The 23,482-nt window shown below is 40.7% G+C and overlaps 1 protein-coding gene across 1 annotated transcript in view; it reads left to right on the forward strand.

Annotated features, from left to right (window-relative positions):
• LOC103369425 (unconventional myosin-VI-like) overlaps positions 1–23,482 on the forward strand; it is a gene marked incomplete at its 3' end in the record, with an annotated part of 141,202 nt that overhangs the window by 40,820 nt on the left and 76,900 nt on the right. The window contains exons 3-10 of the mRNA XM_008298140.1: positions 704–773; positions 976–1,049; positions 3,616–3,745; positions 5,446–5,551; positions 6,641–6,696; positions 6,775–6,872; positions 7,400–7,564; positions 14,513–14,593. Of these exons, the coding sequence (XP_008296362.1) occupies positions 704–773; positions 976–1,049; positions 3,616–3,745; positions 5,446–5,551; positions 6,641–6,696; positions 6,775–6,872; positions 7,400–7,564; positions 14,513–14,593 (780 nt within the window). The remainder of the gene's footprint in view (positions 1–703; positions 774–975; positions 1,050–3,615; positions 3,746–5,445; positions 5,552–6,640; positions 6,697–6,774; positions 6,873–7,399; positions 7,565–14,512; positions 14,594–23,482) is intronic.

The raw sequence follows: 23,482 nt of genomic DNA on the forward strand, positions 1-23,482 counted from the left end.
TTAGCAGCCTCGCAAACCAACAGCAGCAGCTCAAATTGGAGCCACAGTTCAGGTTTTGGGTTCCAGCCGACGCAGAGGAGAAGGAGGAGGTGTGATTGTGTGGGTGGGAGTTCGCTGGTGACTCTTCACCAACATGGCTACTGCAAAATCCTGGTTGAGAAAATCAGTGTGCAAAAGTGAAATAGTCAGTACAATCTAAAATGTAAAACTGCAGCAAAAAACATGGTAAACAGAATGAAAACCCCTGGTGTCAGTAGGCGCTTCCAGACTTCTGACTGCTCCTGTGTCTGTCGTGGACGTGATCGAAGGTCAGGACTGATGGTAAATAATGCAGAGCGGCGGCCGTGGACCTGCCGACCGGTCTCAGTGTCTCAGTCATCACACTGTCCCCGTCCAGCCTCCCGTCACTCTGATCCTGTTACCTCCTGCCTCCAAATAATTCATCGGCTCTGCAGCAGCTGGTGCTCACTGTTTTATCTGAGCTGAGAGCTGCTTTGGAAACAGTGGAAATGAAACTATTTGAACACAAAAACGATAAACTTTTTGACACCATCCTGCAAAATCACTGGTGAAAGTTTATTTTTACCTTTCAGATTTTCTTGTCGGTTAACACAAGGTTTTATTTCATCCTAAAATGTCAGTCAGAAGTTAAATGATTTTACCTGAGTTTCCTGTCTCATTGTACTTTTCTTTTGTCTCACAGACATTTCTGGCTCCCATCAACCAAGTGTTCCCTGCAGAGGATGATCCCAACAAACATGTGGAGGATAACTGTAAGTCCCTACCTACCTGACTTATGAATCCTGCTTCTTCCTTTTTACTAACACTCTATTGTAATATATTATAGTTCTGTGTTTGTTGTTTGCTTTAAATCAAATTCCTGCTAAAATCTTTTGAGTAAAGAGTGTTGAAATGTTTAGTTACGTTTCATTTGTGTTGCCTTCGGTAACGTTTTGTCCCGTTTGCGTCTCTCAGGTTCTTTGATGTACTTGAATGAAGCCACTCTGCTCAACAACGTTCGTGTGAGATACAGCAAAGACAAAATTTATGTAAGTAGTAATGTTGGAGAGAAGCTGCTTTAAAAGAAGCCAAAACATCAGATTTAATTCCTACATGCTTTCATTACCTCTGATTTTTCACAGAACGTTTAAATGATGCATCTTCAGACCCTTTTAGTCTTTGAATTAATGGATGTATTTCTATTATACATAAATTCAAGTAAAAAAATGTGAAAGATTATGAAGTCCTGAAAGACGGTGATACAGAAATACTCGCTGCAGTGTTCTGTAAATTCCAAGAGTTCATCTGTATCCCTGGACTCAAACAGAGATTTCTGACTCTCTCTGAATGTCAGCAGCTCAACAGTTTTGGCCGAACCAACCTCACAACTTTGGTGTCGCACAAAACTCGACCAAACAAGTTGTGCGTGGTGCGACAGAAATAATTAGAACTCGACAAGATGATGTAACATGTCATTATCAGCTGATCTAACCCACTGCAGTATCAACACAAGCCACCTCTGTTTGTTTTAACCTGCCAGCAGCACCTTTGGGTGGAGCTCAGACATACCATAGTTCATTCCATTGGCTTACAATCATTTTATCTGGAAACTCACCACAACTTTACACCAAGACTTCATGCTCGAGTGTAACGACCTGTTATGGGGGCTTGTTTATGAAAGCAAAGAGAGTGTTTTAAAGGTAAAGAGGAACGATAATCTTTCTAAGCTTTCTTGATTAAATGTGTGAATTTGATTTGCGGAACACATGACAAATAACCTCACATCTACACTCACACTCATGATTTACCAACACGTTTTCTCATAATTGACTTTTTGTATACACTGCACTCACAATTGTACAGCTGTACTTGTGAGGATTTCATCAAAATTAAAAATAATTCCTTTCCAGAAACTTTACAGAGATCCCCCCACTTAATTAAAATGTCTTTACTTTCCAGATTGCTCTCACTTTATAAATTGTCCGTATCCTATTAAAATGTTCTAACAGTGTCGACCCTCTATAGACTTGTCCCTGCATGATAAAGATGTCCTTAATGTGCTAAAGTGCCATTAATATGTCCCCGTTTTTCCAAATGCCCTTACTTTATACAAGTTTCCTAATGTTAAAAGATGTCCCCACTTTGTAAAAATGTCATTTCATCACTAAAACATCCACAATTTCCAAAATGTCCTCACTTTATAAAATGTCCGACCTTATAAACATGTTTTCACATTATGAAAATGCTCCCACTCGACTTAACTTTCTCCCTCGGTGCACAAAAGTCCTTAAATTGCTAAAATGTCCCTAGTTAATAGGAGCTACGACTTAATAAAAATGTCAAAATGCTTTAAAAATGTCCTCAATTTACTGAATTGTCCTCACTTTACGTAAAGGTTGTTGCTTTAATAAATTGTCTTCACTTTGCTGCGATTTGTAAATCACCCCAGCTCATGTCTTCACTTTAAAACGTCCTCAATAAGGATTTCAATGGCTGAATATAATTTTGTCTGAAACGCAGCATCACCTGACATGGTCCATGTCTTCATTACCTGTTCTTAATGTCCTGTTCCATTAACTGGTCATAGGGACACTGATGTTCTGAGGAGAGCAGCTGAGGGGTTAACGGGGCCTCAGCGGCTCAGTTTTGCCCCGGGGCAGGTTAGTCCGGCTGGGCCTGACGAGGCATACAAATCAAATGGGTCCCTGCAAAGACACAAGGACAAGAGGCACACACCTGAACACACACATGTGAACACGCCGGGGCTCAGGTGACCTCTGCTCTGTGGACTCATAAACCTCATCCTGCCCTGAGGAGCTGCAGCTGATGTCGGCCGGGAATCAGATCAGTGCACGCTGACACCTAGTGGCCGAGGAGGGAACTGCAACTGCTGCTCCTCTGGTGGTTCATAGCTTTAAATTACAGCTTCTTCAGCCTCAGATCAGATACTTATTGATCCAGCGCTCTGATCTCCTCACGCAGGAGTTAGTTTTGTCAGCGTTAAGAAGTGTGTGTCTGTATGTGAAGGTGCAGAACTGTGCTGTGTTGTGCAGAGAGCTGGTTCTAAATATTCTGTGAAGCTTTGTTGATATAATTTTGTTGGACAAAAGCACTAGAAGCAACAAAAATTAATTAGGGGGTTGCTTTACCGCAGGTCTGTTGTATTAAACTGCATTCATCTTTTCATTTATTAACCTACTAAACTGGAAACTGTGTCAGACCGGTTTATACAACAGCTTCAGTGTTTTATGAATTCATGAGCTTTGCCTGAATGCTCGGTAACAGATGCGAGAAATGTCCTCCAGTTTGCATGAAAGATGGCTGCATTTATTTGGCTGTTCATGCAGAAATGCAGGTTTTTGAGCCTCTATGTTGGCATTCAGCTGTTTGTGAACTGTCTAACTCTGAGGCTAAGGTTTGAGGAATGACCTCTCACTATTTATTAATACTGAAAGAAACAATTTGACATGTTTTCACTTTGGGAAATCTTCGAGGCAGCTTAGGGGAAAAGAAGGTAACAACAAAACACCTGCTGGAAAAGAGTGAATGCGAACAACTGTGGGTGCAATTGTGACTTTTCTTCCTCCTCTTATTCTTCTCCTCCTCCTCTACCAGACGTTTGTAGCCAACATCCTGATCGCCGTCAACCCATACTATGACATCCCAAAGCTTTACTCGCCAGAGACCATCAAGCAGTATCGCGGCCGGTCATTGGGCACGCTGCCGCCGCACGTCTACGCCATCGGTGAGCCAACACACATGCTGGGTTCTTTGTTTTGTACAGGAAACTGCTTTTTTAGTGGGTTTTTTTTCAGCTTGCTTTTGCAGATTCTGCCCTGTTTGCTGCAAATAATATGATCTCTGAGTCACAGAGGAGTGGACGCCTGAGAGTATACATTGTTATTAGTCATCAGCCACCACTTCAGGTTCAGATTTTTTTTTTTTAGTTTGACTCTTTTTCGCTTCCAGAATATGAGTAGAAGCAGAAGGTATGGATGGAGACGTCCTCACTGACTCAGCAAATTTAAAATTGTTCCCATCTTGTTGGAAAAATGAACAAATTATCCTTTTTTTTTTAATATTGTAGAGTGATATCTTTATTTTTTGAGAAGAAAGTTTTTATTTGATTTTTTTTGCTCATATTTGACTGATTCTGGAGCTTTGGATCTTTATTTCTTTACTCTATCTGTGGGATAAGGTATGCAGTTAGACGTGTAAGTTAACAGCAGAAATGGATAAAAGTAAGCAGCCAGTGACAGGACAATTATAGAGAAAATGACAAGTTGACAAGCGAATACAAAAACCTGCTTAGAGGTAGCAGTTTTTAGATTTAAAGACTGGACAAGAGTTAATACCTTCACGTCACAAACATCCTACATGGGGTTTCAACAAATAAAGATATTTCTTAAAAGCAAATTAGTCTTCAACAGTCTTTAATTATTTTACTGGTTGTCTCTATTAAACTCATCCCACCAATCTTTAAAATCCCTAAGTGTACGGTTAACCTGGACATTTTTACCATTGCAATGTGGTTTCTTGAAGAAGTTTTTTTTTTTTTGCACAACAGAACACACGTGGGTCAGTTCATGGCAGAAGGCTCGCACTGCGAAAACTTCCCAGTTAGAAACAACAGAAATATATTCTGTTAACTGGTGAAATGTGCTCCTTCCATGCAAAGACAATCTATCAGATTACAGTTAATCTAATATCTAAACTTTAAAGGAGTACAATGTAATCTGGTTTAGCTTCATACAGGCAATGTATCATCAGAAATGGAGACTAAATTATTTGTCTTTAATGTCTTCTCAGTAGAAAAGCTTTATTTGAAACACTTAGATTTTTGGCGTTAATGCCTTTTTAACAGAGACGGTGGAGGTACAGATAGGAATGTAGGGAAACAGGGGGTTTATACTGCAAAACAAACACGTTTTAAAGTCTGAATATGTTATTTTGAGAGAATTAAATCTTATTTTTCCTCATTAAAGTTAAATTGTCTTGCCCCCTAACAAATGTGCTCAGTTATCAGACTTATTTGAAAGTAACTAAAGTTGATTTCACACATTCTGTTAATTATTATTGATCATAATCATCCTGAAGTAAGACAAAGCAGCTTTCTTTAATTTCCTTTTTTGCTGCAGTTGGGAGATATTTGCTCTTCTTTGCAGTTTCTTTCTTCATTACAGTTGCATACCTACTTAGGGTTAAAATGAAAGCATCCCCTGCTGCAGTTTACGGTCCGTCCACCAGGCAGCAGTCAGCGGTCAGATTTCCAACAGTCCTCTGAACATTGCAGGAGCTCAGACTGACCTACTGCCTTGTTATTGCAGGAAAAAATGAATGAGTTTGGGGATTTAATATGTGCTTGATTATTGGGGTTATATTTGTGTCCTCGAAGCGGAGGAGAGTCTGATCTAACAGCTATTTCTGTCTGTGTTGCTCTGCCAGCTGATAAGGCATACAGGGACATGAAGGTCCTGAAGATGAGCCAGTCCATCATCGTCTCAGGGGAGTCCGGAGCCGGGAAGACCGAGAATACCAAGTTTGTGCTCAGGTGAGGATGACTGTGCTTCTTCAGGGACATTCATGTTCACCTGATAAGGCCTGTTGAGGCCACTTTTTCCATCCATCCATCCATCCATCCAGGCAGGGGACACCCTGGACAGGTCACCAGTCTATCACAGGGCTACACTTAGAGACAGACAACCAAGCACACTCACATTCACACCTACGGACAATTTAGAATCACCAATTAACCTCAACATGTTTTTGGACTGTGTGGGAGGAAGCCGGAGAACCCGGAGAGAACCCACGCTGCACGGGGAGAACATGCAAACTCCACGTAGAAAAATCCCGGGTGTCCTCACTGGGATGCGAACTGGCAACCTTCTTGCTGTGAGGCAATAATGCTAACCACCGCTCCACCTTCCAGACTTTGATTATGTTCCTTTTAAAATGGGAGGTTCAGCTACGAGCACTATGTCCAGCAATGACCAACTATTAGCTACACTCTGCCACCTACCATCTCAGATTGTGCAGAACAGGATCCAGTTGTTGGTCCACCATATTATGCATTCAGATTTAACACAGAGATGCTAATATCATGCCACATCCTCCTGATTTTGATTGGCTTGTCACCACCTTTTTCCCTCAAGGGCGGCTGAAATTTGACATCACTTCCAAAGAGGATGAATCCTAGATTTTGACGTTCTGACACGATGAGTTATGTGCATCTCATGGGAACAGTCTCATCGACTGCAACAGTTTGTAATTCGTCAATTGTGGGCTGTGGGATTGAACCTGACTTTATTCTTCCTGAACCGTGTGTAAAAATGGCAGACCTCGCCACTGCTAATAAGATGTACTATACACTAATGAGGCAAACCGTTCCGACCACCCCTGTTTATTGTGCTGTGGGTCCCTTGTGAGGCCTGATTCTACCAAACCTCTGAAGGTGGCCTGAGTGGATATCTGACACCAACACATTTCCCTTTAAGTCCTGGAAGTTGTGACCTGGAGTTGCTGCAGATCAGACTTGTTCCAGCATGTTTTCCAACACCCAATAAAACGGAAACCTACCGTGACCAAAGTGAGTAATTAATTGCTCAATTTCCTTCTGTAACTGTAACTGCTGTTCTTACAGATACCTGACAACCTCTTATGGAACAGGCCAGGACATCGACGAGAGAATAGTGGAAGGTAAGACCACTCCGTTCTCATTAGTGAATAAGACTTTTGTGTTTTTTGACTCAACCTTTTCCTTCTCTTCTCCTGCAGCGAACCCCTTGCTGGAGGCTTTTGGAAACGCGAAAACTGTCCGCAACAACAACAGCAGTCGCTTCGGAAAGTTTGTGGAAATCCACTTCAACGAGAAGGTGCTCGAAACTGCGCTTTATAAGAATAAATCAGCTTTAAACTGCTTTGCGGATGAGTCTTGCAGAGGTCGCCAAACAATGAAGTTATGAATTAAAAATGATGCCTAATAGCTATAGTTATTTAGCATAATCTGTTTATCTTCATAGCGACTCATGAATAAACACGATATTCCCTGTATCATCACAGAAGCTTACACAGCAAAAAAACAAGCAGTAATGAGGCCTCACTTCCTTTTATCATTTTTCTCTTTTGTCTCCGTATCTGCAGACCAGCATGTACTCAATAAATCACTACATTCCTATGTTTCCTGTGCACACATAGTTTTATGGTGCTTTCCTACTTTATTACCTGATATAACTCCCTATATAATTCCTGCTATTTTAGTGATATCTACATCTAACTCACTGTGTAAGTTTATTTTAATAATGAGAGAAGTGAAAGAATATGAGGAGAACTTGCACTGACACATGCTGTAAATGTAGAGTTGGGAACATTAAAATGTTTCGGTTGCCATGTTTGTTGTCAGAATGCCGTTGTGGGTGGCTTCGTGTCTCACTACCTGCTGGAGAAGTCGAGGATCTGCAGACAAGGCCCCGAGGAGAGAAACTACCACATCTTCTACCGACTGTGTGCCGGAGCCCCTGAGGACATCAGGCAGAAGTTCCACCTCAGCTCTCCAGACACGTTCAGGGTATGAACGTCTAGATTTTATCGGCCCGTGCATTTTGACATGTGATAAATCCATGCAGGCTTGGTCGATCCATCAGGCAGGGCGGATGGATGACGGATGAATGGATAGATTAGTATTGCAGATGATGGATGGACACAGCAGGGTGGGGTATTTATAGGAGACATGATGTAAGGACTCCATATTTTTCTTCACTGTCAACAACGTATCTCACTGACACACACACTGAGGACTGTGTGTGTTTATCAAAGCCTGATAGAGCTCCTTTTGTTGTCCATAAACATTTAGAAACAGATCAGAGATCCACACTGTTGCACTGAGTGACATCTCCCTTCATTATTGTGAACACACACATATTGTAGTTTATTTTGACTCAATCCTACATACGCTGTCCTACTCCTCCAAACAGTCACTAGAGCACCAAATGTGGATTCATCCACTTCTGAAATAATCCCTCAAAACATCTACACCCTTACGTTTTATTTGACTAGTGTTTGCTACAGCATCCAGCTGTTTTAGGAAGTTTACATTTGTTTTAACTCTCTGAACACTAAGCAGTTTCTGCCCATTATGAGCTCCAGTGATATTTTTCCTCACTGTGTATGGAAACAACCTTGAACAGTAGTAGAGAGAACTCAAAATGTCTCCTGTGCATTATAACAAAGTTATAACCCCATAAACTGCAATATCGAAAAAAGTTAAAATTCATTGATTACTTATTTTACAACAATTTTTAAAACGTGGAATAAACATGTTCAACATTTTTCTAACTACCCACAGATGTTACCGAGTTACTGGGGAAAAAGCTTGCTCTATGTCCTACAGATATTTTACTACTTACATTTGTATTTGTTTCTATACTTGCCAGCCTACAGCCTGCAATCCAGCTTTTGTTTTGCAGCTGAATCCCTAATGGCTTCCCACTTGCATCAAGGAGTGCAGAACTTTACATCTTTTGCAGAATTCGCAAATTAAAGCAAATTGCTAATTTTTGGCAGTTTTTAGAAAAAGTGAAGTGATTTTGATGAAATCGCACAATTTTAAGCTCAGACTTGGTTCAAGGACTCTGCTGAATGTTGTCATTTTCTTTTAAGACAACATACCTTTAAAACCTGTCGGCAGATTTTGAGGTTCAGAGGGTTAAACCATCAGAGTATGTATATTTATCATTTAAAGGCTCAAATCTTGTCCACTGATTCTTAGTTTGACGGTAGTTCACTAATGTGTTTATGAAATACTACTAATAATTCATGTGCAGTGCCTGCTTTGCTCTCTAGAGGCCGCTTATGGCTGGAAATTTGAGTTGGTGACCAGCAGCTGTAAATCTAACCGTTGCTCACACAGCTGCAACTTTCTACTTTGCCCGACACATTTATCAGCTGCAGCGTGCCTGCATCCATTAGGAAGTGGCAGCATTGAGAGATAAATAACCATATGAAGGTACTTCAGATCCATACACTGACTCTGTAGCCTTGCAGCATTAAGGCTGCAAACAACCTGTGATGCAGCCCTCTCTGCAGAACACCTACGCTGCTCCTCTCTCCGTTCAAACTTAATATTAATATGGTGAATGAATGAATTATTTAGTCTACAGGTCTAAGATGACTCCTGAACCTGATTTCCAGAAAAGAATATTTTCTTACATTCAGGCCAGTCAGCGCTAAGTTAGGAGAATCTTTAAAGTCCATCTTCCATCACTTTTGTGGTTATCATAACATGTTGGATTTCCTTCCCACACACTCTCTTATAACTTGCTTTTGATCCTTAGACCTCCATCAGGTGAATCATGTAGCATGTTCTTTCCCCCTCAGTTTTACCTGATAAAGGTCCGTGCTAGAAAATCCTGTATTTTAAATAACGTTTATAGCAAGGACAGTACGAGGACAGTGTTCAGGAGTTCTCTCTTCTCTTACTTATAGATATTACCTCCTGTCTTTAAGAAAATTGAGTGTGCAAGAGCCTTTACAGTCACTTTGGAATTTCATTCAAAGTCAGTCAAACCAGATATTAGTGGAGAGAAAACTCTTGACTTCCTATTTAGCTCTAGGTGTGCTGGTTCTAGTGTCCCTGATCTTTGCAGAAATTTTCAGGATCCAAGACTGACTTGTGGAAAACCTGCCTGAGCCTTGCTGACTTGCAGAAATTTCTTTGACCAGATAGTGACCAGATCACCGGATCAGAGGACAGTTCAGATAAGCATCATGATAATTTAACCCTGTCCAAGACGTGGTCGGGATGAATGGACCCAAACAGAGCTCTTGACGCCTCCGTCTGAATTTCCTTCAGTGATTATGACTTTGACACCAAACCTGATCAAACTAAATGTAGCCTCCCAAGAGTATCTGTAAAGCCTCCACATTAATATAATCGTATTTATGTACAAGCGTTACAAATACAGAAACAAACCTTTCATGCCCTCACTGAGACGTAAAGCTCGACCTGCTGTTCCTCTGTGGCTGTTGTGGACACCAGAGGGCAGCACCCACCGTCTTTCCCTCCAGATCGTCATCAGAGCCGAAGCCTCCGACTGCTCTGTACAGTCTGTATGAGGAGAACATGGAAGGATCAAATGGCCGTATTTACCATCTGGTCTGTTTTGTGCTCAGTGTTCACCTCCAGTTACAAACACAGAGATCCCCAGTAATGGCTGCAGTAAACAAGGTTAATGCGCTGATAATGGCTGCTACGTTCCTGCTTTTGGTCAATTGAAAGAGAGAACACATGTATTGATCTTTAAGTCAGTGTTCTAAAGTTTAATCCATGGAATCGCTGAGAGTTTAGACCTGAAAGTACAGAACAGAGAGCACTTAACAACCAAACTTTATGTCCTGGAGAGTGGACTGACTGAATAAATTAGAAAACCTTTAATGAGGAACAGTGTAGTCAAATAAACACAAGAATCATGTTGGTAAAACTACATTAAGTCCAAGTGCTTCCTTTTTTTTTGTTGTGAAAATTAGATCCTAAACAGACTTTTTCTTCTCTCAGCGGATTCTGTCAGAGAAGAGCTGAGAGATGCTCATCTCCAAAGCAAGCAAACATCTTCTGAGAACTTTCTTTTTTTTTTCTTTTGTGCTCCTTTTATTGGCGGCACCTCAATTCAATAGTCTATTCTCACCTGCGTCATTCTCGGGCCTTAAAGTGCCGACGTTGGCTCTGCAGTCTCCCCTGCAACTTATTGCTCCTCCTGCAGTCACTTCAGCAGCTTCTAATGGCTTCATGTATCTAAAGTTTTCCCTGCTGGTGAGGAGGCTGAAAAAGATTCACCGACTTCTCTGATAATAGCTGTCGAGGATCGAGCTTTACGGTCGCCAGTTTTGCGCTCACCGCGGGGAGGAGGGTGAGCGGCGTTCAGGTCCGAGCAGGTTCGATCAGGACGCTTTTAAAGGATGTGTTCGGTATAAAGTACAGATAAGACCTGAAGGAGCAGTGAGAGGGATGTGTAGAGTGTATCCAGGAGTAGTAGGAGTCAGATACTTTACAGGAGAATATCTGTAAATACCACAGAGGAGAAGTAATTATCAGTCGTCTGTCAATGTAAAGTGTCTAATTGGGGTTTTATGGTTTTAGATTATATTATGAAGACGAGGATGTAGGAAGGAAAGAGAAAAGGAGAGAAACACATGGATGAAATGAAAAACTGACAACGAAAAAGAAGGAAAACATGTACAGAAAGACAGAAGAAAAAGTGAAGGACAAAGCAATTAAAGAAGGGAAGAAGTTCGGCAGGACAAATAAGAAATGATAGAAGGATGGAGGAGAGAGGACACAATAAAAGGGAAAGAAATAATGAAGTAAAGAAGTCAGTGCCTAAGGAAACAAATATGGAAAGATAGAAGGAAGGAAAAAGAACACAAAAGAAGGAAGCAAATAATGTCATAAGGGACTAAAGAAGGACGGAGAAAAAAAAATCAAAGGGTTGATGAGAAGGGAAAGAAAATAAGGAAACAAACAGAAAGACATTCGGAAGAAAATTGGGCAGAAAGGAAGTTAAAAGGAAGTTAAGTCCAGGATATAAAGAGGGGAAGGCAAAACATAAGTAAACAGTTATGTAAAAATAGATGGAAGGCAGAAAAAAATATGGGTTAAAAAACAAGACTAGATAGAAGGAGAGATGAAAAACAAGTCATTAAGGAATAAAAGGCAACAGAGAGAAGATGAAGATGGATAAGGAAGGAGGGGAGGAGGAAGGAAGAAGAGAAGATATGAAACAAATACAGAATATAAAGAAGGAAGTAAAGAAGAAAAAGAAAAAAAAATCAGAGGAATGAGGAAAGGTAGAAAAAAGCAAGGAAGGAGGACACAAAAGAAGGAAAAGAAAGACTGACATTAGGGAGTAAAGAAGGAAGGAAAAAAGGAGGGGATGAGGAGGATCGAGGAAAGGAAACGAGGAAAAAACAAAGCAAAAATGAAAGTATATGAATAAAGAAAGAAGGAAAGGCCACACACAAGTAAACCATTATGTAAAAATAAAAGGAAGGAATGAAGAAAACAAATATAGGATAGAAAATAAAGACTAGATAGAAGGAGGTATGAAAATGAATTTTTAACGAGTGGAAGAAAATAGAGAAAAGATGAGGCAAATGAATAAGGAAGGAGAGGAGGAAAGAAAAAATAAGAGAAGACATGACACAAATACAAAAATAATATGAGGAAGGAAAACAAGAAGTCATGATGGGGAAGAAACAATGTCAGAGGAATGAGGAAAGTTGAAGGAAGGAAGGAAGGAAGGAAGGAAGGAAGGAAGGAAGGAAGGAAGGAAGGAAGGAAGGAAGGAAGGAAGGAAGGAAGTAAGTACAGCTTCACTTAGTGTGATTCCCTGACCTGCAGCCATCACATAAACATGGAGGACGTGGAAACACAATGTTTATCTCAAACACGTAATGCAGGTAAAGTACAAAAAGTGCTCGAGCAACCAGGCGTAGTTGCTTTTCTGCCTCTGTGTGGCATGCGGGAGCTTCAGGGCGACGCCGGGGTGTTTTGCAAGAGTTGAGATTGAACAAGCAGAGGATGAAAACTGGAGGAATAAAACGGGGGAATGCGTCCCATCTGCAATCTGCCGGAGAGATGGAGGGCTGAACGAGCGTCAAATCCTCCCTGTGGCTTCTCCTGTAATGAAAGTTTTTGTTTATGTCCATCTGTCGGGCCAAAAAAAGGGACTCGCCTCTCCAAACGAGATAAGCCCCGGCTCGACTCTCCCCTCCCTCCAGGAGACACCTGGGAGGTTAGCGTCGGAGTCGTCAATACCTCGTTTCTCTGCACAGAGCAGCGGAGGCCAGCTGGTGCGAAACCATTAGATCCGGTACGGAATCGATTACGGAGGACGGGAGTGCTTTTTGTGCGAATGCAAATTTAATTATGGGGGTGAATTCTGAACAATTGAATCAGCATCTTCTGAGATAATGCGAAGACTGTCACTCCAAGACACTTTGCATCTCTTATCTGAGTGTTCACAGGTAATTTTATGGTTTTCGACTTTTAATGCCGCTTCAGTCAAAGTGCTTGTCGGCCTCTCGTGCTCCCAGAAATGGATGCCTGATAGTGGAGTTGAACAGGTATAAACATTGACTTAGATGTGGTGAACAGAGAGTTGTTTGTTTGAAGCGTGTTGAGACCTTTATAGTCGACGACTCAAGTCTGAAAATGTGTTTTTATGAAAGATCATTTACCGTAGTGTTCAGACTGTTGAGCACACCTGAATATAAGCCGCACCCGCTAACTTTAAAAAGGAAAAAACAATTGTACATATATCGGCCGCACTTGTCTATAAGCTGCAGGTGTCCACGTTGTAACCTGAGATATTTACACAGAAAGATTTTTTTTACTTTTAATAAAGTTCGTACCGCTAACGTACACAAATACCGTAAATGCTTTTTTCCAAACAGCGCCTGTAACACGACTGGTTAAAAAAAATTTAAAATACAGTAGCCTAGCATGAAAGTCATTGATCGCTGTCCTCATCTTCCTCCTGCACTAAAACCACTAAAATCATCTTCTTCAGTGTCGGGATTGAACAGCCTCAGAATTACTTTGTCACTGTTTTAACATATTTAACGTTCAAGTCCAGGAACATTTAAGCAAAAACATCTGTGAAATAGCAGCGATATCAAATGTAGAGACGAAGGCACTAATGTTAGACAATCATCAGGTTTTCATATCGACTAAATTTGTTCATCGGACTGATACTGATATATCGGAAAAGACACTAATATCGGCTGCTATCGATGTGGTCGCCTATGTATCGTGGATCCCTTAATTCAAATGCAATTGAAGAATAATTGCTAAACATTCCAAATTGTTTTTTTTTTTTTTATAAAGGATTTAAAATCTGAGGCAGAATCAGAAAACCGACTGGAAACAGCCAAAAAATTAAAAGGCATCTGAGGCAAACTGATAAAAAGGCTTTAACTTTGCATCGTTTTTATTCACTATGCAAAGATGCACTTCAGACTTTTCTTGCCTTAAAGCTGACTAACTAGAGGCCTGTTGTGAAGTGTGACCTGGACTGTGGAACAGTTAGAAGGTCTTTGCCAGCAGATCTTAAAGGCCTTTTAGGGCAGTAAGGTTTTCATTATATGTTTCAGATTGGAAACAAGGGACTAAAAATGGTCATTTTTGAGTTTCAGTTAGCAGATGCATGTCTAAATTGTATATATTTGTGTCATCACCATGTTTTGTGGCAGCTTTGTTTATGAAAAAGTGTAAGAAGCTCATGAACTTAACACCACAAGCACTACTGTGAACTGGGCTTTGACTCTGGTGCACATCCTTACATCACACCATGCTGCCACACAAACTGGATTCAAAGGGTTTCAATCCAACAATTAGCCTCTTTTACATTTCTAATGTGGTCTTTGTTTTTATTTTTATAACTGCTGTAAACATGTCATGTTGAAGGAGATTTGAGATTGAGGTCTTTGCTCATACTTGCTGTCTCTGATTGTTTTGCAGTACCTGAACAGAGGATGCACTCGGTTCTTCGCTACCAAAGACACGGACAAAAATATCATGCAGAACCGCAAGAGCCCAGAGGTACAGTATAAATTCAGTCCATTTTACTTCATGATGGTTCACAGAATTTAAACACAAATGAGTCCTAAAATTTTGACCTGAAACTCTCCAGGAGTAAGTTCAGTTGTTAAATGAAGTTTGTGAACTGCAAAGTTTATTTTATTTCTACCTCAGATAGAGACTTGTGTAGCTGCAGTGAGTTTTGTGTCCCCTGTGTTTGATTTTCAATCTGTAGTTACAATGCAAACTACGAGTTTAACAAAAAAAAAAAAAGGAAGTGTCTCATCACCCTGTGGGCTGTAAGAAAGGAAACAGTCGCTCTGCAAACTCCATTACCTCCTCGTTAAACTTGACTCAGCAGATCCATTCAGCTTTACTGCCTCCAGCTCCTGTTTTCTTCTCACAGTTTTTTTGTCTCAGTGTGCAGGACAGATTGACAGAACGTCCCCTCCTTTGTTATCTCAGCGTTCACTGCATCAGTTGGTTTGTCTGAAGCTCTTTGTCCAGTCTTCAAACTGCACCGAGGCTCGTGTGAGGGAGGGTTAGAAAGAGTGCATCAGACATACCGTACTGTTAAAATATGTGGGTCAGTGTATTCTGTGGTCTGATCACACCTCCAGTTTCAGAAGAGATGCATCTGTCATTAAACATCTGTCAGAAGCTTTAACAGCTTCAGGAGGAGACTTCACTGCCTCTCATCCCAGAAAGAAAAATGAAACACTCAGACAGAGAAATTTGTCAAGACATAAAAAACCGGCTGCAGGACGTCGTGCCTGACATCAGTTTTATTTAGAAAAATCTTGTTTATGTGGCTGACATGGGAGGACAGTAATAAAAGGCATTAACACTCTGAACCCCAAGACCAGCCGTCGGCTTTGAAAGACTTGTTAACTTCTAAGAAGTACACAAAACTGCACGATTTATCAAACTGCAAAAACAATAAGAAAATGAAACCAAAACGTTATATTGCGGCAAAAAATGAGTCCACAGTAAATTAAAATGTGACCAGAGCAGAACATTTCCAGAGTTCAGAGAGTTAATGTGCAACAGAAATGAAGAGACTGAGGCTGAGACTCAAACGGTACACAAATGGAGGCAAATAATCCAATTTATCTTATTTTAGTAAATGAGAAATATGAGAAACAAAAGCAAAACAACAGTGTAAAAGACTGGACATTTCACTAATTGCTCTTTTAAATTAAATCCTTATTCACTGATGTGCAGAGTGTGGCTTCTGATGGGTGACACAGTTTCCTCCATTTGCCCAAAATATTACTTCTTTCTGGAGCTGATTTAACTTCTTGACATCTCGCACTGTAATTTTCTGTCTCTGTCAGTGATGTTCCTGTATTTATTTAAGCTGTTTAAGTGAACCAGTGAGTGAACCTGCTCATGAATAAATCTCTGTTGGAGCTGAAAGAACAGGAAGCTGTGCTAATGTTATGTTTTATGACTACAAAACTGAGTGAAAAGGACACCAACAGCAAGTAAATACAACCTTCTCAAATAAGTTCGCTGTAGCTTGGTAAAGACACCTGTAACCATGGTAACTTTACGCAACAAAGATGCCGACATCTGCAGCTCAGGAATGGTTACAGGGATTCCATGACGGCAGAATAAAAATGTGTAAAATGAACATAAATCAGTTGATAAAAAATTGTCTATCCATTATCTATACACCGCTTGATCCTCACTAGGGTCGTGGGGGGCTGGAGTCTATCCCAGCTGACTCAGGGTGATGCCAGTTTATCACAGGGCTTCACTTGTGGGAGGAAGCTGAAGAACCCAGAGAGAACCCACGCTGCACAGGGAGAACATGCAAACTCCACGTAGAAAGATCCCTGGTGTCCTCACCGGGACGTGAACCCGGCGATCTTCTAGCTGCGAGGCAACGGTGCTAACCACTGCTCCACCTTGCAGCCCCTAAAACTACATATTTCATCTAATTCCAAAATAAGAACACAGCAGTTCTACGTAAAACACAGCCTGCACACGTCCACATCTGTCATGTCACACGTTATTGACAGATGGGAAGATAAAGACACCGACTCCGCTGGATTTGTGCTCACATTTAAAACTACAGATGGGACATTCGATTTTTATTAGACTGAATGTCTTCTTAAATAATTTATTGCAACATTAGAATTGCTAATCGCTTTTTATTTGTTTTTAAACCCCCTAAACTATAAATTTTGCTGCTTCTGGGGGAGCTCAGGTCTGTTTTTGGCTGGAAAACTGCCTTTGTCCTTCTTTTTCACGCCCTGGTGCTGTTTGCTACCTTCGTTTCCACAGGAGAGAAGATTTAAAATGTGTGATTCTGATTGTTGCTTAAGGAAATCCTCAAAACTACCAGTACAGAACTTCTGCAACAGGCAGCTTCATTTTTCTGATTAAAAATATAAACATTCACTTATTTGTCTTTCTGACACACGGAATCATTTCATCTCACTGATGAATGTAAGTCGTAGAAGAGTTTGCCCTTAGGGTGGTAATAAAGGAAAGGTTCTGTGGTAATGGAAGTCTAAGTGGTGCAGACACTGGAGAACAGGAAGTAATTCCCATTGGTTGTTTCAGAACAGCCTTCAGAGAGGAATGGTTGGCCTGAAGGTGGTGTTAGAGAAACCGTCAAAATCATTACAAACAATCATCTGGGAAAATTACATTTTGTTGTATTTCTCATAGAAATGGAGTTACATCCTTCTGCTGGTATTTGTCATTGTTTGGTGCAATTAGAGTTGACTTGTCGCGGTTGTAGCTGTCAGGTCTCAGCAGAAACAGAAAGGCTGGAATGAGTGATTATAGGACAGAGCGGCACCACCTCACGCCTGACCTGATTTCCTGCAAAGAAAAGATGCTTATTGAAATATATTTTATTTTTTCTGAATTGGAAGACACATCATATAAACAAAATTTTCAATTATTAAAATTAGTTCTTTGATTGGCTGCAGGTAAAACCTGGCTGGTCCTAAATGCACGTATTATAATCATATATCCAAATACAGCAGACTTGAATTGACACCTCTATGAGTAGGATTGCAGATGAAAATTGAGCCTGTGCCCAGTATATCCACTTCTGAAAAGTGCTTTATCGGCTTTATGGGAAGAGAAACAACAGGTTTTTCTACCTCCTGCTACTCCTGAAGGAAAACCACATCGTTAGAAGTCAGACAAATGTCTCCAATCGGGCGGTTCAGACATCGGACAGACTGTAACTGTTGTACAGCAGCCATGAGTGACAATTACAGGATATTGGACCATGCTGAAACAATAATACAACAGCAGCAGCACAAGAGGAGGAGACATAAAGCAAACTGACTCTAAACTATGTGAAGTTTGCTAACAGTAATCACAGTTGGACATAACAGAGGAGCTCAGCAAACCTTCTGAATGTGCCGACTTGAACAAGGGTTTGCTTTATTGGGTATGAATTCAACCTTCAGCTGTTGAAAGGACCAGTTAGAATGAGTTTTTTAAAAGTGTCTCGAACTGACTTAACTCTTTAAACATGAAAAAAAAAAAATGTGTCAATAGACTCTGGCAATACTTTAAGTAACAGTAAAAACATCCCATTCTTTCATTACTGTGAAGACATGAAATGAAAATATGCCGGAATTTTTGTTAGTTTGTGAGTTCGTTAAACCTCTGGCTGTCAGGACTTAAGGTGAAAGATTCAAGCTGAAGCACATTGATTTGAAGTCGCTGATGCTGTTTCTTGTGATCTGGTTTAATTAGAACATTAGAGCTCCACGGATTGATTCGCAGCAATTTGTTGGCAAGATGAGAACTCCATGCAGCTGCCTCGAGCGACCGAGGTGGAACAACCAGATAACAGAGCACAGAATGCTTTTACAAATCCCCTTTGAAAACATGTATATATATATATGAAGACTTACATCCATGTGTAATTATGAAAACTTGCTCTGCTCCGACCACATTAAAGCGATGAACCCTCAGCGCCGGATTATCTCGACAACAAAGACCCTCTTCAATACTTGTCATACGATCTCAGTTTTCAGATGCTTACATTCAAACAGCAAACATTTTAATTAGCTGAGAAGCAGCTCAACACAAAGACATGCAATGAATTAATAAGAAAACCCCATCATGTGAAATGAGCTCCTTCTCTTGCCTTTGGCCTTTGATTAATTATGCACAAGTATTCCATTACCGCTGCTCTATATGGGATTCCCTGCAGTGCGGCATTATTAATTATTATACACATTAAGAGGAACGTGGACAATAGATCGGTGCACCAGTTAAACAGTGGAATATTCTCACAAATCCAGTTGTATACATTTATAATTAGCGTTTTTCTTTTTTGCTTTTTGTGAAATCATAAATAATGAAAAGTACCAGGGTGCTGACCCTCGGCGCTGCGTGCGTACAGTATTGTAGCACACATATGATATCCAGTCTGATCTGAGGACAACTGTAGACCTTTTAATTGCATGAGGCTTGCCGAGCGCATTGAAATGGTCTCAAACAACTGTTCTCAGATCAGCCTGGATATCGTACATGTGATGGATTATCTATACAACTTGGTAGAATGATTGCATCAGCTTCAGGGGGTGATGTATTTTTGGGGGGATGCTCATCATACATGCTACACTACTGTAGAATAATGTCATGCTGCTCACTCAGTGATGAGGGGTGGTTCTAAACATATGACTGCATTAAAGGGAGTTACCGTATAGCGGGAAATCGTTGGTTTAGTATGATGCTTTTTTTAATCATCAAATATTACAGCTATATCAAACCTGCTGTATAACAGTCAGAGTCAGTAAAACACAGCCAACAACGTGCCACACCATCAAGGGTGGAGCAGCCGAACCAGAGAGTCAGTGCAGAACAGTCTTAGCTTCACACCAGCAAATTTCACACAGACTTGAACTGTCAGCAACATGTACACAAATCGACCTCGTGGTAACTCACGTGCTATAGATCCGAACGACTGTGCCACGCCCCTCGCCGTGGAGCCCAATGGTGACCACGGGTCCTTGCTCTCACTCACACATGTAATATCCACCTACGCCCGGCGTGGACACGATCAAGTTCAACGTTCTGCAATATGCATGTGGTCAACAGCAGCCAGCTGCCAGAAATTGAACAAAGACAGTCTTGTGATAGCAAAGTCTTCTCACTATAAATGTGTTTAGAGTGTTGTAGGTAGTTTCTAAAGCTTACTTACACACTGCCAGTGACGATTATGTTTGACAGAGCAGCAGAAACTTGGCACAGTCGTTGTAAAGTACAAATCACTCCATAACTTGTGAACAAAGCAATTTTAGCAAAATCCAGCAGTTATGGGCTCTACTGTCTACCCGTACAGTTCCAGGCCTTGAAAGTGAACCGTTCCCAAGCTATTTGGTAACAAACAGACAGACAGACGCACAAAGCGACAACTGTAACCTCACTACGCCGAGGGTTAATAAATCATAGATAGCTCACCAGTGCAGTACGCTTACTTACTTTGACTGAAATGCTTCTTTGCTGTATTATACAGCTGTACATGCGACTTAACATGTCAAACCATTGAATTAAACAAGTACGTCTTTGAGATTTCTAAAATAATCTGACAATTTTTCAACTCAGAGCCTGGAAATTAGAATATAGTTTCCCATCTCTTACGACTCAAGCGATCACAACTTCACCAAAAGCTGCCGGAGCTTCTGTTGTGTCCGAAAGCTGAAATATGCTTTTAATTGAGGCTGTGACTGTAAAGTTTAAAGAGGACATTTCACCCTGATGGCTCCGGCGATTGAAACAGGAGATCAGTTTGGTCCCTGGCCAGCTGTCTCTGAGCACAGTGATGGATGGTAGATATAAAATGTCTCTTGTCCAAAAGCAAAAGTTCAAACAACACTGACTTTTCTTACTTTTTTCCCCCAGAAACATACATTTTTCTCAGCCAAGTTAAATCTGAAATATGCTGGCATGTTGTTTTTAAATCAGCCTGATGACCACCAGGCCTTAAACGGCATTCACTGGTTTAAATATACAGAACGATGTTGATGTATGACGTCTTTATTTCACCATTAAGTAAATCGTTTGTCAGATTTGAGGTCCTAACTTAAACATGTCTACCTGAAACTGGTTTTCTTTGCTCTTCTCATTTGCTGGACCTGTTTTGGAGAAAAACTAACTTCCTGCTAACTTGGAATAATGATCTGCAAAAAGTTTAAAGAAATCTGAGCAGAATATATACATATGTTGAGGTTCTTTGGACGAGGAAGCAGCAGTGAGGGATAAAGACAATTTACATGAAAGAAAGAAAGTTACCTAACATCAGGCAAACTCCTCTTTCTTAATTCTTTAAACCTGTGTGTGGGTGAAGTTTCAGTATATGTACAGAGATGTTTATAATAAAAAAAAAGACAGAATCAAGCCTGTCTGGAAAAATAAAAACAAACACAATAGCGAAAAATGTGCTGCTCATCATTTTAATCGCTGCCGGCCTGTGAAGCACAATTACCTGATAGTGTCTGAACAGGAGTCCTGTTTTATAGGAAGCAAAACCAGCCGGTGTTTTGTCCTGGGAAATGATCTCAGAAAAGTTTCTTTTGACATCCTCTTGCTTTATATCACCACTGAGTCCATGGAGACTCGGCTGAAATAATATTTGCCGGCAGTCTTCAGCTTTGTGCCTTTACTCGAGCAGCGGGAGGGCAGCAGGTGATATCTGATCAAACCCGTGATTACAGAGATGTAGCCCGCATTAACTTTCAAGTAGCCTCAAATTCAGGTAAGATAACACAAGATGGAACTTTAGGAAACACAGTCTCACCCCACAACGCCTGCCTGGCTGCTTATTAAAACCAATGCTCAGAAGGATTAGTTGCAGACTTGATGGTGTAGTCACAGGAGCTCTCTGCTGTAATGGCTGATGAATGATGTCCTGTATGTCTCCTCACTGCTCCGTCTCTGTCACGCAGGATGACAAGGTGATTTGAGGTTCCTCGTCTTTGTTTTTCAAAGTGTGGGAGGCCTCATGGTGGGGTTCTTATCGTCTTTGACTGCTTGGGGGGGTCCGTGCATGCTGATTTTTATCTTTGTTTCACCTCTGGAGTGCTTTCCTACTTTCCTCTGCTGTGTAGAAAACATAGAGCGTTTCAATCGACTTATGATTTCTCTTGTGTGTCTCAGAATGTCACAGTGCAGTTGATAGATACGCCTTCCCAAACCATTTACATCCACTTGTTTTTTTTGTTTTTTTTAAACCTGTCAGACAGTTTCAAAAGCCAAATATTGACTTCAAATTTGAAAAGTTTCCTCATGAATCAGTGTTTCAGGTCTAGAAAATGTTCTCATCGCAAGATAAAACGTTCATTAGCTTGAAATTCGGTTTATTGGTGATTCTGCATTATTGCTGATTAGCGGCCCCATCAGATCGACCCGCTGCAATATGAGGAGACGGTTATTGCTTTTAATTTGTGAGGATTTATTTTTATTTCCGTCGGTAGTGTTGCTTTAGGGCTTAATCTTTTTGTTTTTTTCCCTCTGCAAACCAAACTGATCACAAACTGAACCACTGAGATCTCACCGCTCAACAGCCGAAACTAGAAAGCACTCAATAATAGAAAACTTTAAATCTGTTTCTATGTATGCAATTGAATATACATAGTGTCCATAACCACATGCAGGTTTTCTTCAACGATATTAGAAAATGTTTTATATAGCGCCCTGTCTCATAATGTTAACCCTTTATGGGGCAAGTGACCATATTTGGTTCCTTGGACGTTCAACATGTCCACCCTGTGCCTCTCCATGAGCTTGAAGAACCATGTGCACTTTGATTTAGTTTTTATATTAGTGCCAATATCACTATCTTGATTTGCAACATTTTTTTTCCCTTTAAGTCACAAAAGTAAAAATATCTTCAAATATCCTTCAATAACACCCTGGGGTTGAAATGTTCGTTTTCCAAGTATTTCAGGGAGTGCCTGATAAAGGGTTAAAGGTGTTTTATTCACCTTCTGGCCACTAGGGGCTGGAAAAACATCAAACCAGCTCTCTACAAAAACCCATTTATGCAGCTAAATCTGCACTGAGACCATTTTCCCAAATTTAATTAATACTTTTGACCGACTTTTTGAGATGTCCTGCTGACAAACAGAAACCAACCCTCCCCAGGCGAGGTAATGATGCAGCTAAACGTCGAACAGAGCAAAACTCAGACAGAATTACAAAAAAAAAGAAAAGGCACGCTGGAAAGTTGATCCCCAAACCTGCCTGCAGCTCTTTGTGCTCTGGCATCAGTCCACACTTTGCACACTTAACTGAATCTTTCCAAGCATGAATCGCTATTTTACTGGTGTCAACATTTTTTTGCCTCCTTGACGTTCCCATAAATCCTTGCATATTGAAGTGTCACCTTCAGTTGGGTTTGGTTCACATAGTTTGCTTGAGTGGACACTTTTTCAGGCGTCTTAGTTTATTTTCTTCTACCTGAGTGTGGTGTTTTATTCTCTGTTAAGAGGGAAAATGCCCCGAAAGTGAATTAAACTGCTCCTGATGTACTAATAAATGCTCGTTGAATCCAGTGAAAGGGCAACAACGAAGCTCGATCAGAGGTTTGGTTTGCAGCGAGTGTTACCTTCCGGCTGTTGATCTAAATCTAGATCGATTTCTTGAGGCTGTATGAAACAAAAATCTGACAGAAATCTCCAACGAGAATCTCATAAAATAGTAGAATTAGTCTTCTACTTAATCCTGTCACAGGGGACACGGGGGGAGGTTGGCCTCTAGTTAAGCTTCTGGTTCTGTGACATTCTTGAGTTGGGTTTCTCAGGTGTACTGTATGTGTGTGTTCACTGTCTTCGCCTCGTCTCTGCTGCAGATTGTGGTTTTTCAGGCACTGCTTGCTCTGATTTTTACAGTTTTTCTGTGCAAAATATTCAACAACAAAAAAAA

This window comes from Stegastes partitus, unplaced genomic scaffold, assembly GCF_000690725.1.
Source record: "Stegastes partitus isolate 25-593 unplaced genomic scaffold, Stegastes_partitus-1.0.2 Scaffold1286, whole genome shotgun sequence".
Taxonomy (NCBI): Eukaryota; Metazoa; Chordata; class Actinopteri; family Pomacentridae; genus Stegastes; species Stegastes partitus.